General features: G+C 42.2%; 1 protein-coding gene across 4 annotated transcripts in view; it reads right to left on the bottom strand.

The window, feature by feature from the left end:
* FNBP1L (formin binding protein 1 like) overlaps positions 1–17,943 on the bottom strand; it is a 141,880-nt gene extending 123,937 nt beyond the window's left edge. For 2 of the 4 annotated variants that reach the window (XM_080655666.1, XM_080655665.1), the window contains exon 1: positions 17,449–17,943. In XM_080655666.1, the coding sequence (XP_080511792.1) occupies positions 17,449–17,472 (24 nt within the window). In that variant the 5' untranslated portion in view covers positions 17,473–17,943. The remainder of the gene's footprint in view (positions 1–17,448) is intronic. The other 2 variants (XM_080655664.1, XM_080655663.1) reach the window with 1 other exon arrangement.
* Between the last annotated feature and the right edge of the window lie 739 nt (positions 17,944–18,682).

Below are 18,682 nucleotides of genomic sequence, written 5' to 3'. Positions count from 1 at the left end.
AAGACAAGACATTCTGATAAGTGTGGCAATTTCTATAAGGCAGCACCAGACATAGTGCTTCCTACAAAGTAAGTCATTCACTAATATCTGTTGAATACAAGAATGACCCCAATGAAGGGTTTAGAAATTGTTGGGTAAATCAGATTCCATTACAGGCACTTAAAAAAAAAAAGGAGGAGGGTTTGAAGGCACAAAAACCTGGGTTCAAGTTTAGCTTTGTGTGACTAAAGTTAACCTTTCTTATTAGTTTCATCTTCTGTAAAATAAGACTATCACCACTTACTTCATTGAATTGGCATGAAAATAAAATAACACCTACCAAAGTGCCATGCATACAGACACATTCCAAATTCTAAGTTCCTCTCTTTTGCAAATTCAACTCTTTCAAAAAGATGTTTGGCCAGAATTATATAAAATGCCTCAAAATTACTTGTTCACTTACTTCTTAAGACTTTTGTTTAAAATGACATAACACAGTAAGATAAAATAATTTTAAAGAGATGAGGAAAATGATAAAGAGATAAAAATAAGATACCAAGAATGAATCTATAAACAAAATGCAGAAAAAAATACCAAATACTTGCTAACAGTTTACCAGAAATCTGACTGTAAATTTATTAACAGCAAGTTCAAACTAGGAAATGCAAATACTGTAATCATAGCAAACAGTTTCTACACAGTAAAAAAACTTAAGAGAAAGTTCTCCCAGGAGCCTCACAGAGAACAAAGTCCTCATGGTAAACTGACCACTTGTTAGGACCTTCAAAAATATAACTTCTGCACATACACTGAGGGCTAGGTTCTCAACAAAAGCAATTCGATAAAGGTAGTCTAACATCCACAGTAAGAATGAAGGCTCTGAATACAGAAAGACCTGGGTTTATATCCTCGTTCTACCATCTACTACAAAGTAGTTTCAGATAAGACACAACCTTTCTGAGCCCTCCAGAGTGAGATACACTGACTCAAATACACTAAGTATTCAGCGAGCATTAGATTATTCCTAGTAGTATACTAAAAGCAATTCAATTGGAATAGAAAAAGGATATGATGCACTCCAAGTAGAAGGCATTTTCTAATGTCCTGATTTAACCTAAGTATAGATTTTAGAACATGAAAGCAATGGTTCTCAAACCTTGGTATTATCAGAATCATCTGTGGTTATTTTTCAAAAATACAAATTCCTGGGTCTCATTGCCAGAGAGAGCCTCATTCAAGAGGTTAGAGTAGGCTTGGGAGAGTTTGTTTTGTTCTTACTGCTTTTTAATTCCTGAGATGATTCTAATTATCATCCAGATTTGAGGATTGCTAATAAACAACATTTCTCAGCCAGTGTTAACCACAGTCACCAAAGAAATCTTATAAAATTCCATATGGCTGACCAGCCAACAGCCCCAGAACTTAATGAATCAGAATCTGCAAACCACGCTGGCCAAGTGACCAAAAGCTAACTGAAATAAGAGAGGAGTTACTGTTGTTGTTCGATTAAAGGGTATAAAAATCTACAAAATAGCCCTGGTCAGGTGGCCCAGTTGGTTGGAGTGTCGTCCCATACACCAAAAAGGCTGTGTGTTCAATTTCAGATCAGGGTACATACCTATGTTGTGGGTTCAATCTCCAGTCCAGTTGAGAATGGGAGGCAACTGATCGATGTTTCTCCCTCTCTCTAAAATCAATAAACATATGCTCAGTGAAGATTTAAAAATATCTACAAAATAAGTCAATAACCTCTGGACTATCAGAAGTTGAATGTAGGGATGATCAACATTTTACCTAACAAAGAAACAATTAAGATAAAAAAAAAAACTAGGTTCTCGGACTCTCAGGCAGAGACTCCGGACCCGGGGAAGGCGGAGGACTGAAAGCGCGCAAGCGCCAGTGCGCACAAAGGCTGCAGAGGTTGCCACAGGCTTTCCCTAGTGGAAGGGAGTCGGAGATTCCTGACTCCACTGGGCCCCAGTTCTGACTGCACTGAACCCCGGTTCCAGGCGAGCCCCTGGGGACCCATGCTCTTGTGGGGGGAGTCTGGACTCTCGGGCAGAGACTCCGGAGCCGGGGAAGGCGGAGGACTGAAAGCGCGCGCGCACGTGCGCTAGTGTGCACAAAGGCTGCGGAGGTTGCCACAGGCTTTCCCTAGTGGAAGGGAGTCGGAGGTTCCTGACTGCACTGAACCCCGGTTCCAGGCGAGCCCCTGGGGACCCACGCTCTTGTGGGGGGAGTCTGGACTCTCGGGCAGAGACTCAGGAGCCAGGGAAGGTGGAGGTCTGAAGGCGCGCACATGAGCGCAAGGGTAAGGCTGAAAGGAAGCCAAGACTGAGACTCCACCCCATCCAAGCTGAGCACAGAGGCTATTGCAATTTGGCAAGTCTAATCCTATAAGGCTGTCTCCAGCACCGAACTTCTCCCAGCATAGACACAGCTGATCCTTACAGCCAACTGGCCTGGAGGTCAATTCTTCCCAGTGATACCAACAACAATCAAGACTTAATTACAACAAGGCTGTACACACAGTCCACAAAGGGGTGCACCAAGAGTGTCCACCTCAGGTTAACTGGGGAGGCAGACCCACTGGGCCATATTGGAAACCTACCACACAAATCTACCTTACCAACTCAGGGAAACAATGAAAATGCGGCGTCCAAGAATCAGATCACAAACGAAAGAAATGGAGGAAAACAAACGACTGGATATAGAATTCAAAACCACGGTTATAAGGCTTTTTAAGAATATCCTAGAAAAGGCCGATAAATATAACGAGACCCTCGAAGATATGAAAAAGGACCAACTAGAAATTAAACATACACTGAGTGAAATAAAAAATATTATACAGAGACCCAAAAACAGACAAGAGGAACACAAAAATCAAGTCAAAGAATTGAAACACAAAGAAGCAAAAAACACTCAACCGAAAAAGCAAAAAGCAAAAAAAAAAATCCTAAAAGTTGAAGATAGTGTAAGAAGACTCTGGGACAACTTCAAGCGTACCAACATCAGAATTATGGGGGTGCCAGAACAAGAGAGAGAGCAAGATACTGAAAACCTATTTGAAGAAATAATCACCGAAAACTTCCCCCACCTGGTGAAAGAAATAGACTTACAAATCCAGGAAGCCCACAGAACCCCAAACAAAAGGAATCCAAAGAGGACCACACCAAGACACATTATAATTAAAATGCCAAGAGCAAAAGACAAAGAGAGAATATTAAAAGCAGCAAGAGAAAAACAGTTAATTACCTACAAGGGAGCACCCATACGACTGTCAGCTGATTTCTCAACAGAAACTATGCAGGCCAGACGGGAGTGGCAAGAAATTTTCAATGTGATGAATAGCAAGAACCTACAACCAAGATTACTCTACCCAGCAAAACTATTATTCAGAATTGAAGGGAAGATAAAGAGCTTCACAGATAAGAAAAAGCTAAAGGAGTTCATCACTGCCAAACCAGTATTATATGAAATGCTGAAAGGTATTCTTAAAGAAGAGGAAGAAGAAAAAAGTAAAGAGAAAAATTATGAACAACAAATACATATCTATCAACAAGTGAACCTAAAAATCAAGTGAATTAAAAACCCGAGGAACAGAATAATCTGGTGAATATAATAGAATCAGGGGCATAGAAAGGGAGTGGACAGATAATTCTCAGGGGGAAAAGAGTATGGGGGGGTTCATAAAGTGACTGGACAAAAATCATACACCTATGGATGAGGACAGTGGGGGGGAGGTAAGGGCAGAAGGTGGGGTAGGAACTGGGAGGGGAGCTATGGGGGGAAAAAGGAGAAATAATTGTAATATGAATAAAGATTTATTAATAAAAAAAAAAAACTAGGTTCTCAATCTGGATAATAAAGTCAAACAACTAAGAGGGGAAAAAATGGAACTTCTATTAACATAACTAACATTCTATCTATAAATGAGTAAATAAGTGCCACTGCAACATTTCTAATCTTGCATCACTAAAAAAGAATATTGCTATTATTCTTCTTAGAATAAAACTGAAGAACCAAAATATCTTCATTACAAGCATTAATTAAATTCTGCAATAAAATTTAGAATTCAAAAGGTCATATATCAATTATGCAGAAGGCTTTCATTATTTTTAAATATCTCCTAAACCTCAACTCTCCTGGCCTTTCATAGCTGAAATACTTTAGTAACATAAGAAAGCCTCTATCTAGATAATGAAAAGCGCTGCCATCAGCCCTAGCCAGTTTGGGTCAGTGGATAGAGGGTCAGCCCTCGACTGAAGGGCCTGGGTCGAGTCCCTTCAAGGCATGTACCTTGGTTGCAGGCTTGATCTCCAGCCCTGATCAGAGCCCATGTGGGAGGCAACCAATCGATGTATCTCTCTCACATGGATGTTTCTCTGTCTCCACCCCTCCCCTTCCACTCTCTCTAAAATTCAATGGGAAAAAAAAAAAAAAAAACGAAACACAATGAAGTACCACTTTATAACCACTATGATGGTTATAATCAAAGTCAGATGATACCAAGTTCTGGAAAGGATGTAAAGAAATCAGAACCTGCCGAAACCGGTTTGGCTCAGTGGATAGAGCGTTGGCCTGCGGACTGAAAGGTCCCGGGTTCGATTCCGGTCAAGGGCATGTACCTTGGTTGCAGGCACATCCTCAGTGGGAGGTGTGCAGGAGGCGGCTGATTGATGTTTCTTTCTCATCGATGTTTCTAGCTCTCTATCCCTCTCCCTTCCTCTCTGTGAAATATCAATAAAATATATTTAAAAAAAAAAAAAGAAAGAAAGAAATCAGAACCATATACTGCTGGTGGGTATATAAAATGCAGAACAGTCTGGGAGTTCCTCAAACAGTTAAATATAGTTACCATATGACCCAGCAATTACACTCTTAAGTATATGCCCAAGAGAAATAAAAACATATGTCCACACAAAAACTTATCCACAAATGTTCACAGCAGTATTATTCACAATAGTCAATAGCAGAAACAACCCAAATATCCATCAACTGATGAATGAGTTAATAAAATGCAGTATATGCATAAAAGGAAGCATTATTCAGTACAAAAATAGAATTACTAATATACTCTATGCTACAACATGGATGAATCTTGAAAACATCATGCTTATTGAAAATTGCCAGCCCTGGCTGGCGGGCTCAGTGGTTAGAGCATCGGCCCAAGCACTGAAGGGTCATAAGTTCAATTCCCAGTCAAGGACATGTACCAGGGTTGCAGGTTCGATCCCTGGCTCATGTGGGAGGCAACCAATCGATGTCTCTCTCTCACATCGATGTTTCTCTCTCTCCCCATTCCTCCCCTCTCTTCCTCTCTCTCTAAAAAGCAGTGGAAAAAATATCCTCAGATAAGGATTTTTTAAAAAGAAAGAAAAATGCCAATCACAGCTCTCTGCTCCTTCTGTTCAACAGACAGCCACATCTTCCTGCACAGGGCCATCCGTAACTCTGAGACAGGATGGTGAAGGTCAGAGTGAATAGAAATGGCCCTATTGAGTGCCTGGTCACCAGGGCTGCTTTTAACTCTGGCACAGTGGATGTTGTCACCATCAATGACCTCTTCATTGACCTCAACTACATGGTCTACATGTTCCAGTATGATTCTACTCATGACAAGTTCAAAGGCACAATTGAGGCTGAGAATGGGAAGCTTGTCATCAATACAAAGTCCGTCTCCATCTTCCAGGAGCAAGATCCCACAAATATCAAATGGGGTGATGCTGGTGCTAAGTATGTTGTGGAGTCCACTGCTGTCTTCACTACCACGGAGAAGGCTGGAGCTTACTTGAAGTGGGGATCTAAGAGGGTCATCATCTCTGCCCATTCTGCAGATGCCTCCATGATTGTGATGGGTGTGAACCTTAAAAAGTATGACAACTGCCTCAAGATTGTCAACAATGAATGCTTCCTGCATCACCAACTGCTTGTCCCCTCCTGGCCAAGGTCATCCATGACAACTTTGGCATTGTAGAGGGGCTCCTGGCCACAATCCATATCATCACTGCCACCCAGAAGACCATGGATGGCCCCTCTGGGAAGCTATGGCATGATGACTGAGGGGCTGCCCAGAACATCATCCCTATTTCTACTAGTGCTACCAAGGCTGTGAGCAAGGTCATCCCTGAGTTGAATGGGAAACTCACTGGCATGGTCCTCCGTGTCGCCACCACCAATGCGTTGGTTGTGGATCTGACCTGCCACCTGGAGAAAGTTGCCAAATATGATGACATCAAGAGGGTAGCAGGTATCAGAAGGCCCCCTCAAATGCATCTTGGGCTATAGTGTGAACTAAGTTGTCTCCTGCGACTTTAACAGTGACACCCACTCCTCTATCTTCGATGCTGGGGCTGGCATTGTCCTCAAAGACCACTTTGTCAAGCTCATTTCCTGGTATGACAATGAATTTGGCTACAGCAACAGGGTGGTGGACCTTATGGTCCACATGGTCTCCAAGGAGTAAGAGCCCCCTGGACCACCAGCCTCAGCGAGAGGAAGAGAGGCCCTCAGCTTCTGGGGAATCCTTGCCCCAAATCAATCCTCCAACACACTGAGAATCTCCTGACCTCCAGTGTCCATGCCAGATCTGCTAAATAAGGGGAGGGGCTTAGGGAGTCCTACCTTGTTGTACACCATCAATAAAGTTCACTGTACCAAAAAAGAAAAAGAAAAATGCCAGTCACACATACCGTATGATTCCATTTATATGAAATGTCCAGAATAAGCACATATTTTGAGGAAGACTAGTGGTTTCCTAAAGCTAGTGTTGGAGGAGAAAGGGAAATAGAGTGTGACTCCTAATAGGTACTGGCTATCTTTTTAGGGCAATAAAAAGTCACAGAAAAAAGACCAGTGGTCAGGGTTAGGAAGGAGGGAGGAATGAGTAGGTAGAGCACAGAAGACATTTAGGGCAGTGAAAAATTACTCTGTATAATATTGTAATGGTAACTATATGTCATTACACATTTGTCTAAACCCATGGAAAGTATAACGCCAAGAATGAACCCTAATGTAAATTATGGACTTTGGGTGATAATGATGTATCAATGTAGGTTAATCAATTATAACTCTGGTGTAGGATGTAGATAATGGGGGCAGGAGACATATGGGAAATCTCTGCCTTCTGCTCAATTTGTGAACTTAAAACTGCTCTTTAAAAAGTAAATGAAAAAAAATCATTGGTTGGAGTGGTGAGAGATGAGCAGGTATAGGCAAAAGGGAGTAAATTTTTTTATTGTAGTAAAATCATCAACACAAAATTTACCATCTTAACCATTTTAAGTTTACAATTCAATGATATTAAGTACATTCATATTGTTGTACAACCATCAACCATCATCCATGAGCAGAATTCTTTTCATCTTCAAAACTGTAACTCTATACCCATTCATCAGTAACTCATTCCCCCTTCTCCCAGCCCCCAGCAACTGCCATTCTACTTTCTATGAATTTGACTACTCTAGGTACCTTCTATAAATGGAATCATCCAGTATTTGTCTTTTCGTGACTGGTTTAATTTCATAATTTTGAATAATGTCTTCAAGGTTCATCCATATTTGCAGCATATGCCAGTATTTCCCTAATTTTTTAAGCCTTAATAATATTCCATTGTATCTACACACCATTTTGATTATCCATTTATATGTTGACAAATTTCTGGGTTACTTCTACCTTCTGGCTACTGTGAATAATGCTATGGACATAGATGTACAAATATCTCTTTAAAACTCTGCTTTCAGGCCACAGAGGATTTTTAAGAGATGAAGCTATTCTATATGATCTTGGAATGGTAGACACATGGCATTATACATATCAAAACCTACAGAACTTCACAGCTCAAAGAATAAATCTTAAGGCATGCAACTTTTTAAAAAATCATTGAGAAAGTAAAAGGATCCCAAGAAAGAATACAGATTATGTTAAGAAAATATAACTATATTACAAACGCATGGAACACCTCACTTAGGAGGATGAGGGAAATGTTGCTGACCTAAGAAACTTTGAAAATGAGGATTATGTAAGACTAAAAGAAAAAGGAGCTACAATTAAGTACTGTACTCTAGTTGATAATGTTGGTTCCCAGGGACTATAAGTTAATAACTTTGATATTGCTATAAATATATACTGAAAAGGAACAAGTAAGCAACTGGATATCAGTTGAAGGGAATTAAGAATGGGACTTTGCCCAGCCGGTGTGGCTCAATGGTTGACCGTTGACCTATAAACGATTCAATTCCTGGTCAGGGCACATGCCCGGATTGCAGGCTCCATCCCCACTGGGTGTTGTGCAGGAGGCAGCCAATCAAAGATTGTCTCTCATCATTGATGTTTCAATCTCTCTCCCCGTCTCCCTTCCTCTCTGAGGTCAATAAAATATATATACAGGCAGTCCTCGGGTTATAAACTGGTGAATATAATAGAATCAGGGGCATAGAAAAGGAGTGGACTGACAATTCTCGGGGGAAAGGGGTGTGGGGAGTGCGGGAAGAGACTGGACAAAAAGCATACACCTATGGATGAGGACAGTGAGGGGGAGGTAAGGGCAGAGGGTGGGGAGGGAACCGGGTGGAGGGGAGCTATGGGGGGCGAAAAGAGGAACAATTGTAATAATCTGAACAATAAAGGTTTAAAAAAATAATAAAATAAAATGCTGGAAACACACACACAAAAAAAATAATGTATCACTATTGGTTCATTAATTGTAACAAATTACATTAAATTGTAACCGTCCTAATGTATCAATTTAAAGAGGGGGAGGAGAGAAAAGTAAGTGCTCTTAACTCTCTGGAGGCAATTTTATAGCTTGGTATTTGTTATATTTAGGTGACTAAGAGACCTGGGTAATTATAGGATATCTTTATTGTTTCCAACATGCAGCAAATCTTTCCACTTGCAAAATAAACTTCTGGACTTATTTTAGGACCCTTTCATCAGTCCCTGCAGTGCCTTCACTCAGTCTGGGGTAAGGTCAACTTCACCACATCCTGTCCAACTGGACACTTGCTCAAAACTCTCATCTGTTCTGGCAGGTGACACCAGCATGGTATGGTGTATCAAGCAAGCAGCAGCCCACAGATTCCAGCGAAGACACATAAACCCTTCACGACCAGGCCTCTTGAAATGATGATAGACTGTGTTAGACCCCTAAAGGCCTCGTCTCTAAAATATCTGCTCTGTCCCTTATATTATGGCCTTTTCTTAACTCCTATGCTATCATTCACATATACAGAGAAGATATATCCGTATCTTCCACAAAGCCATCATTAACTCATTGGGGACAGAAACTATAAATGCTATGTTTTGGGGTGCATTCTTCCTTTCTAATAGAATCCTGATTTTGTGCAAGTGGCAAAGTGCCCAACTTTGAACAGTGAGACCTAAGGAGAAGTTTGTTGTGGAGAGTCTAAGAAAGCTTTAGCCTTCCCAATAAACACACAGATACAGCTGATGTTCCTCTCCCCTTCTCCTCGCCCTTCCCCCACCCCCCACCCCATAAATACAGATATAATGGTTGGAGCTGCACCACCTGGCAACCCTGAGGGAAAGTCCAAAACAGCTGCACAGATGCTGAACCTGTTAGTGTTGAGTTCATAAACCCATACCAGTGACTGCCAACTTCCAAATTTCTTGTTATATAAGACAAATAAATTATTTTCTTAAGTACCTGTTTTTTAAAAAAATCAAGTGCGGCTCCCAACACCATAAACAGCCATGATAAATGTGACTTCAAAAGAAATACTTCAAAAGAAAGACTATAGTACACCTCAGAAAGAATAGTACATCTCCTTTCACAACAGGACTGGGAAAGAGGTAGGGGATCTGAACAATTCCAGGGTAAAAATCACACAAAATTCCTTAAAAGGACTAAAAATTTTATGCAGGTAGACCTTAATCCTGGTAAACATCTTTTCAGGTCCTGGGGTCACTAAATATGCAAGGAAAGCCTCTAACACGAAAGACAGAAACCAAAACTCACAAGGGGGGGGGGGGGGGGCGGGAGGAGGAGGGGAGAAGCACCTTGGAGGCTATAGGTATTATTTAAGAATAAAAAAACTAAACACAAAAAAATGAAAAAATAAAAACTGTATTTGAGACCTAAATAGACACTTCTCCAAAGTAGACATACAATCCTACCCTGGGATCCTGAGTCAAGGCGTAACTAATAATAAGTATTTTTATTCCATGAGAAACTTAGTCCATAAATCAGCCAATAATACTAGTAATTAAAGCAACACTGGGGGGATCAAAACTGCATTTTCGCAATGAACACCTCTCAACCTCAGAAAAAAACACTGAAACTAAACTGATATAAAAATATTAAGTCATAGTTAAGAGGCAAAGGGGGGAAATGGTATAAAACAAATTGCAGGAATAACATGTTAAAAAATAAAAATGATTTCAGAACCAGTAACATATTATTAAAGGAATCAACATACTTCTAATATTCTTGCAGAGGTAATCAAATCAATACAACTTTCATCTCCTGAAACCCAGGGATTCCACCTAGTACTACCGAAGGATTCAGAAGCGATAATCCCTTCTGCTTAACAAAGATTCCCTTCTGTGGATTTTTAAAGGTCTAAAAGTTGAGTTCATTACATGCTAATGCATAACTATGCATTCTCTCTCTTTCTCTGAGTTCATTATATGCTAATGCATAACTATTCTCCCTGTCTCTCTCTCTCTCACACACACACACACACATACACTTCATGAATTTGAATAAAGCATTCCCCCAGATGAACCTCTTAGCCTGGTCCCATTGTACACTCCATCACTACTTTCTTTCAGGCATCCTACACTCAAATTCAAGCCAACCCTAACCACTATACTTAATCAGTCCAGCAAACATTTACTGAAGATCCTGGTAGTGTTAGGCTCTATGCCATGCAGTGTGCTGAGCTGAGGATACAGCAATGATTCAGACAATGAATAAGCAATGAGTAAGACATGATCTCTGCCCTCTAGGAACTTCTCAGGAATCCCCATATACAAACCCTCCCTATTCCAAATATCTTTTTGGTATGTCTGATATACTGTACATAGCCTGAACTAATATGTAGAATAGTTTTTGCTTTCTAGAAAACAAAACTTTTATATAACCTTTTCTTACTAGTTTTTAAATGCTGTAGGGATGAGTATTTCCCCCAAAACAGAATTTTTCATTTTTGATATTGGGCCGAAAATGTGTAAGGACTATAGATTATTAAATAAGACACCAGCCGAAACCGGTTTGGCTCGGTGGATGGAGCGTCGGCCTGCGGATTGAAGGGTCCCAGGTTCGATTCCGGTCAAGGGCATGTACCTTGGTTGCGGGCACGTCCCCAGTGGGAGGTGTGCAGGAGGCAGCTGATCGATGTTTCTCTCTCATCGATGTTTCTGGCTCTCTATCCCTCTCCCTTCCTCTCTGTGAAATATCAATAAAATATATTAAAAAAATAAATAAATAAATAAATAAATAAATAAATAAATAAATAAGACACCAGTCCCAGCCAGTTTGGCTCAGTGGATAGAGCCTTAGCCCACAGATTGAATGGTTCCGGGTTCAATTCCGGTCAAGGGCATGTACCTCAGTTGTAGGCTTGAGGCAACCAATCTATGTTTCTCTCTGTCTCTCCCCTCCATTCTCCCTAAAAATCCATGGAAAAATAAAAATTATTTTTTAAAAAAATAAATAAGATACCACTTGTAGGTACACATTGAAGATGCTCATAATTATAAACTATTACTATTCTCTTGTCCTATGTTCTGCCTGCAAACATGAGTTAATATATAGGAAAAAGTAGGTAGAGTAGGTTTTAAGTTTCCAGCCAAACCCACATTTTACAGACTGGGGGAAGGAAAAAGAGTAAATGTTTTAAGATAAAGGCAGGGAAGGGAAATGGAAATGAGAGTTTTATGGAAGTAGCAATGCAGATGAGATACTGGTTAGTGGTAGCTCTCCAGCTCCCACCTTATTATAGTCAGAAGAGAATGGTGTCATAAAAAGGTTTCTTGAAACTCTCACCCTCAAATAACAACATCTGTAATACATTTGTAATGTTGAACATGGCAATTTCTACCAACAAAAGGAAGGTATACCATGACCATTTTCCAAAGATTTGAATGTGTAAGAAATAACAATAATATAAGGTGGTAGTCCCATAAGAAAGCTAGCATCCAGAGTGTCTGGAGGGAGGGAGTTGATAGAAACTGGTTAACAGAGACATTCTGTACAGTAATATCAATGAAGCGAAGAATTTGGAGTTAAAAGAGTAATATCATCTCAAAATAACTCTAGGGCTATAATAAGCCTTCATAAATCTCACCATGCATTGCACAATGCTTCCCTATAAAAACACAAAACTTTTATTTTTTAAATTAAACTGAATTCCTACAGCAGTTTCATAGTCTTTAAAAAAGCAATACAGCCCTAACCAGTTTGGCTCAGTGGATAGAGCGTTGGCCTGTGGACTGAAGGGTCCCAGGTTCGATTCTGGTCAAGGGCATGTACCTTCATTGCGGGCACATCCCCAGTAGGAAGTGTGCAGGAGGCTGCTGATTGATGTTTCTCTCTCATCAATGTTTCTAACTCTCTATCCCTCTCCCTTCCTCTCTGTAAAAAAATCAATAAAATATATTTTAAAATATATATTTAAAAGCAATACAGTTCACATTGATAAAGAAGTTTTTTTTTGTCAACCTCCTTTAGATAAGTGCATTCTAAAAAATTTGAAGTAAAATTAAGTGAATATTACAGACGTGGTCTAACCATTATAGAATACAATAGGACCCAATTCCTTTGTTCTAGACAAATCTATTAATGTGGCCTAACATTCCACCAGTTATTTTGGCAGACAAATCCCCAAAGTTATCAGTCAGATACATTCACAAGAAGAACTACTTTTAGGTCAGTTCATCCTTCTCCAAACAGTAAAAATTTTTTTTTAAATATATTTTTATTAATTTTTTACAGAGAGGAAGAGAGAGGAGAGGGATAGAGAGCTAGAAACATCAATGAGAGAGAAACATCAACCAGCTGCCTCCTGCACACCCCCCACTGGGGATGTGCCCGCAACCAAGGTACGTGCCCCTGACCGGAATCGAACCTGGGACCCTTGAGTCCGCAGGCCGACGCTCTATCCACTGAGCCAAACCGGTTTCGGCCAAACAGTAAAAATTTTTAACCCAAGTACTAAAACTTAGCTTTATCATTCTGCTTTCATCTTGTTTAGACCTTCATGAACTGTTATGTAGACCACCTATTTTATCATCACCTGCAAAGCTTTGGTACCACAAAGACTTCTTCCAGGATGTACTTTTAATCAGCAACCAATATTGTAGGTAATGCAAGGAGCTGTTAATTCAATTGGGCAAACATGCACGCTTGTCCTACAAGCATTGTTTTAGCCAGTGAAAACAAAGAAAACTAACTGTGCCTACACTCAAAAACTCAAAAGTCTAGCCCGGCTGGTGTGGCTCAGTGGTTGAACGTCAACCTATGAACCAGGAAGTCACGGTTTGATTCCCGGTGCAGGCTCGATCCCCAGTGTGAGGCGTGCAGGAGGCAGACAATCAATGATTCTCTCTCATCATTGATGTTTCTATCTCTCCCTCTCCCTTCCTCTCTGAAATCAATAAAAATGTTTTTTTAAAAAAACCTCAAAAGTCTAGTACACTTACAATATAAGTGTTAAAAAGAAGTGCTATATAAAGTGCTATGAGGACAAAGATAAGAAATAATTAAAGGGTTAAGACTGGGGTGTTATTTAAAAAATCCTCTGAATCTACGATCCAATCTACATTTTCAATTTCTTCCGAAAAGTCATGAGCGTTCTTAAATACACTTCACTAACAATACAACAAAAATAATGATGGTATTTAAATTATACACTCTTAAAACTAAGAGCCAAAAATCTCAGACCAGGAAACTAAGTCATAAAAAAAAAGGTTTATTAAGCCCCTATATATTAAGTTAGATACTTAAACCTACTCTCTAACTTCCAGGCTAGTCACCTCCTTTCCCTTGGGGGGCAAATTTACAAATAAATCATGATATGAATATGATGTGCTCCGCCACATTTTTTCTTATCTATATATACACTCATAACTGTACATGGACTTTTTTTGTTGTTGAACTTTAACTGGCTTCTCAAAAACAATTAAAAAGCCATTTCCTAATAAGTAAACTTTCTGACTAAACACAGGACTTCTCCAATTTCTAATTTTCTTATTTGTAAGCAGAGCTAATAATTACAACATCTGTGCTTTGTGGAGTCATTAATACATATTTGGATTATTTTTAATTCAATCATTCTTCCTGTGATAATAAAGAAATCAACACAATAAACAATGCTTAAGATGCTACCTAATAATTACATTGCATCCTGAAGAAAGGAAGACACTGCCCACTCTGTTTGCTATTACCCAGAACACAGAACAGTATCCACCTTATTTAAAGACTCATTCAGAACACTAGAAATTCCTTAAAACACAGCTCAAATTTATTATCAGTTCATTCATATCCCTTCACAACTACACATCAAAAGTCTGACACAACCCACTTGGCCTATCACTATTAGTTCTGTCCCATAGAATCAGTATTAGAGTGGCTAATGTATTACTTTTTTGTTTTGTTTTTCATTTTAATTTACTACTTTATTCTCAATTTTAACATGAGACTTAAGAAGCATTAAGACAGCAATACAACTACAATGAATATTATAAGAAACTTAGCCCAGCTGGTGTTGCTCAGTGGTTGTAGACCTATGAACCAGGAGGTCACAGTTCAATTCCTGTTAGGGCACATGCCCGGATTGCATGCTCAATGCCCGTTGGGGGGTGTGCAGGAGGTAGCCAATCAAAGATTCTTTCTCATCTTTGATGTTTCTCTTTCTCTCCCTCTCCATTCCTCTCTGAAATCAATAAAAATGTATTTTTAAAAGAAAGAAACTTAAGTTTGAGTGCATAACTACATATCATTTTTTCTAACATGGTCTCTCAACAATTAAACCTTCCTGACAGTAATGCAATCCTAAACATGAAAACTGGTTTTTAAATTTGAAATTTCAACAGAAATTTCCCAACCTCAAATTCCTCAATGGCAAGAGCACAGTATAGTTATTTGTTACAATCCACTGGAAGCACAATATCCTTTTTTCAAAACTGAGAACAATAAAAACAGGAAGTCTAGCCAAATTTTTCTAAGGTCTCTTCTGGTCCCAATAGTTCTCTACACCTACTTCTACTTATGGAAGGTTTAAGCATCCATTTGATATTAGTTGATTCCACATTATTTAGTTCCTAATAAATGTTTCCCTCAAATCCTCAAACCACTAAAAAAATTTAAAACATGGAGATTAAATTTTAAGAGAAAATTTTTAAATATTTTTTAAATTTCCAAAAAAGATACTAGAACAGAAATTCCCATCTCTTCTACAGTTTACCTTTTCAGATTGATATTAAAATGCTGAAAATACATAACTAAATGATAGAAGAAAGTGGGGGGGTCGGTAATTGCTTCTGAATGTATATTCTTAAATTTTAAAAATGTTTTAACTTTATTTTTTAGAGAGATGGAGAGGAAAGACGAGGGGGTTGGGGAGACAAGACAGACAGAGAGAGATAACCTACAGGGGGATCAAACCCACAATCTTAAGTATGTGCCCTTACTGGGAATCAAATCCACCCCCTTTATGGTGTATAAGGGACAACGCTTTAACCAACTTAGCCACACTGACAAAGGCTAAAAAAAGTTTAAAACTGCATTTTAGTGTTCACTAAAATATTACATTGTGTCTCCTTAAAACTGTTTTTCTATAAATGTGATACAAAGTGATTTTTTTAAACAAATTAAGAGTTAAGTCTACATGATATCCCTCCACTGTTTTCCTTTGTGTACTTTTAAAAATCTGAAACTTGGTCATTCAATTATATAAAAATAAAAGTATTTTCTAATTATAAAAAATGGAAAATAAAACTATACCCATCTCCTGTAATTGATGGCATACTATAATATCGAAGGTACCAAACACACACTATAATCAATTATAGAATGTACAACACCAAAAGGAAAAGACCAGTAACACCTGAGAATCTAACCAAAGTAAAGGTAATTCCTTTAGCCTACAAGTTTCCCCAATATAAGAAAAATTAATGCTATCTAAGAAACGAAATGAAGAGGCTCCTGAGGTGTTTTCTCCTGGGTGGTGTTTACAGGCTAAGCACTTATCCACAACGTAACAGGGGCTTCCAGGGCTAGCTCAGCAGGTGTTCAACCAGATGCTTCTAAAGTCTCTTCCAGTTCTAAGATTCCTAACCTGAAAATGTAAAATAATAATAATAATAATATAAAACATCTGTCCCTTCAATTTACCAACCTGCCCTCATTTCAATCCTAAATGCACGTATGGATACTAAAAAGTTCTTTCTCCCCTTTCTCTGCAGTGATTTCACGAGATCCTCGTTAACAAAAGGCACGGAAAATATGCACAGGTGGGATAATAGGGGCGTGGCTGAGGCGGGCGGCTCCCGGGACGGCGCCCCCACGCCCCGTTCCTCGCCGCACCTGAGCAATCACGGCCCTCCACACCTCCACCCCCTCGCGGGGGCGTCGCGAGCGAAATCTGCGACCTATTACGGTCCACTCGCACCTTGGCCAGACACGGGGCATTGTCTGGAGGTTACAGCGCCCGAGAAAGGCGATGAAGAAAGAGACAAAAAAGAGGGAAAACCTGCAAGAATACAGAACACCGTTAGGGGAAGTAAAGCCCTCGGGAGAGGTACGCTCCTCTGGGAAAAACTGGCTTCCCTGGCCATCACTCAATTTAATTCAGATCCCAAAAGCCGCCCCCTCGGCCCCAGGTAGCGGGCGAGGTGGCCCGGCGGCAGTCCCCGGAGCTGCGGGGTCCGGAGCTCGCGGACGGGCGACGGAGCCGGGCTGTGGGCCGGGCCTGACTGGCCGGAGGCCGGGCTCCGAACAAAGCCGCGCGACTCCCCTACCTGGGCGCGAGCGGCGGGCGGCTCCCCGCGCGGCCCGGCCCGGCGACGCCCTCGCCCCGGGGACCCCCGCCCGTGCGAGGGGCAGCAGCGCGGGCCCCCTCCCCGCCCGCGACCAGCGCCCCTTCGGGACAATGGGGACCCCTCCCCCGCCTCCAGGCGGGGAGATACAAAGGCTGAGCAGCGCGGCCGGCGCGCGGCCAGGCGCCGGGAAAGTGAAGGCGGAGGAGGGCGAGGGCGCGGGAGCCCACGGGCCGCTCCCCCGCCGTCCAGGGCGCTGCCCCGGCCCACCGGCCGGCGGGGGCTCGGGGGGAGCGCGGACGCGCAGCCCCTCCGACCCCGGCCGAGAGGGCTGCACACAAAGGGGAGCGAACCCCCAACTCCAGCGCCAGGGGCGGGGCCGCCCGCTGGGCTCCGGCCGCCGACAGTCCGCGGCACCCACCCCGCCCGCGCCCTCGGGGCCGGGGCCGCGCGCCCCTCTCCACTCACCCACAGCTCCGTGCCCCAGCTCATGGTGGAACCTGCTGCGACCCGGCCGTCTGGCTGCCCGCTCTCCGTCCGTCGGCTCCGCCGTCAGTCTGCACGCCCTCCACTAGCTGGCCGGCGGGCTCGCGGCTGCTGCTCTGCCTCCGAAGGTGCCGCCACCGCCAGGCTCCCCAGTGAGTGAGAGAGAGTGGACGGGAGCTGCGCCGCCAACGCCGCGTCCCCGCCTCCCGGAGCCGGCAGGGAGGGGGCCGAGCCGAGGGAGGCGGGACGCGAGAGGGGAGGGGGCGGGGAGAGGGGAGGGGGCGGGCGCGGTGCACCCTGGGATCGGGGCGGACCCGCGCTCTCCGGCCGCCGCGGGCGGGGTCCTGCGGGTCAGCCACCTGCCCGGCTCCGTGTGGGGTCCCTCCCGCCCGCACCTCGGGTCGCGGACAGCCTCTCCGCCGATGCCGCTCGGATCCCCGTGTCCAGGTTGGAAAGGGAGAGAAGGAAACGACACCCACCGCCCTTCTCTGCCCCGAGCCACTTTAGAGGAGGCAGCTCCAGGCACCCGCCCTTCCTGCCTCTTCTCCCCTTGGGAGAAACCCTGGCAAGGAAACCTCTTCCAAATCCTTGGGTTTAGACCGTGGAGAGTTGTGTTGACTATATAAGAAAAACGTCTTTATGGTTAAGGTGATCTTGGGAATCACTAAAATGTGTAGCGGTTGAGTATCAACTGTGAATGCAATGTGCCCCTGATTCTATTTTTAATAAAACATTTTCATTTTATAAGCTCTGTCGGGAAATCATAAAAAGAGGCGGATCTTTCAGCATTCTTTGGATGTTGCCATGACACGAGAGGGGAGACAGGGACAATGGTGTCAAGCTCTCACCTGCAGAAATGAGAACGCAGCTTGCCCGTTTTCTGAAATGGGCACCTTGTGGTTGGGGATGGATTGCAAGGGCGCCAGATGCCTCCCCAGTGGTGCAAAGAACCTATTCAGACTTCACATATCTCTCATTCAGAGTGTCAGAACCTTGGAGGAAGGTCCACCATTTCCTTCTTCCTTTGTGGAGTTGCTCCCCAGCCTTTCTGAGCAATCATTAACTGCAGTCAGCAAGTTTGGATGTGCTGTTAGATATCTAACCTTAACAACTCCCTAACATGCTTTAGCATTAATTGCTCGTCTTCTAGACACACACACTTTCAATCCAGTCACTAGTAGAATACTCCTCAGTGTGTCATGATAGATAGCAGAGT

This window comes from Plecotus auritus, assembly GCF_963455305.1.
Source record: "Plecotus auritus genome assembly, chromosome: 2".
In the NCBI taxonomy this organism is placed as follows: domain Eukaryota; kingdom Metazoa; phylum Chordata; class Mammalia; order Chiroptera; family Vespertilionidae; genus Plecotus; species Plecotus auritus.
This window is presented reverse-complemented; position numbering and strand designations above follow the sequence as displayed.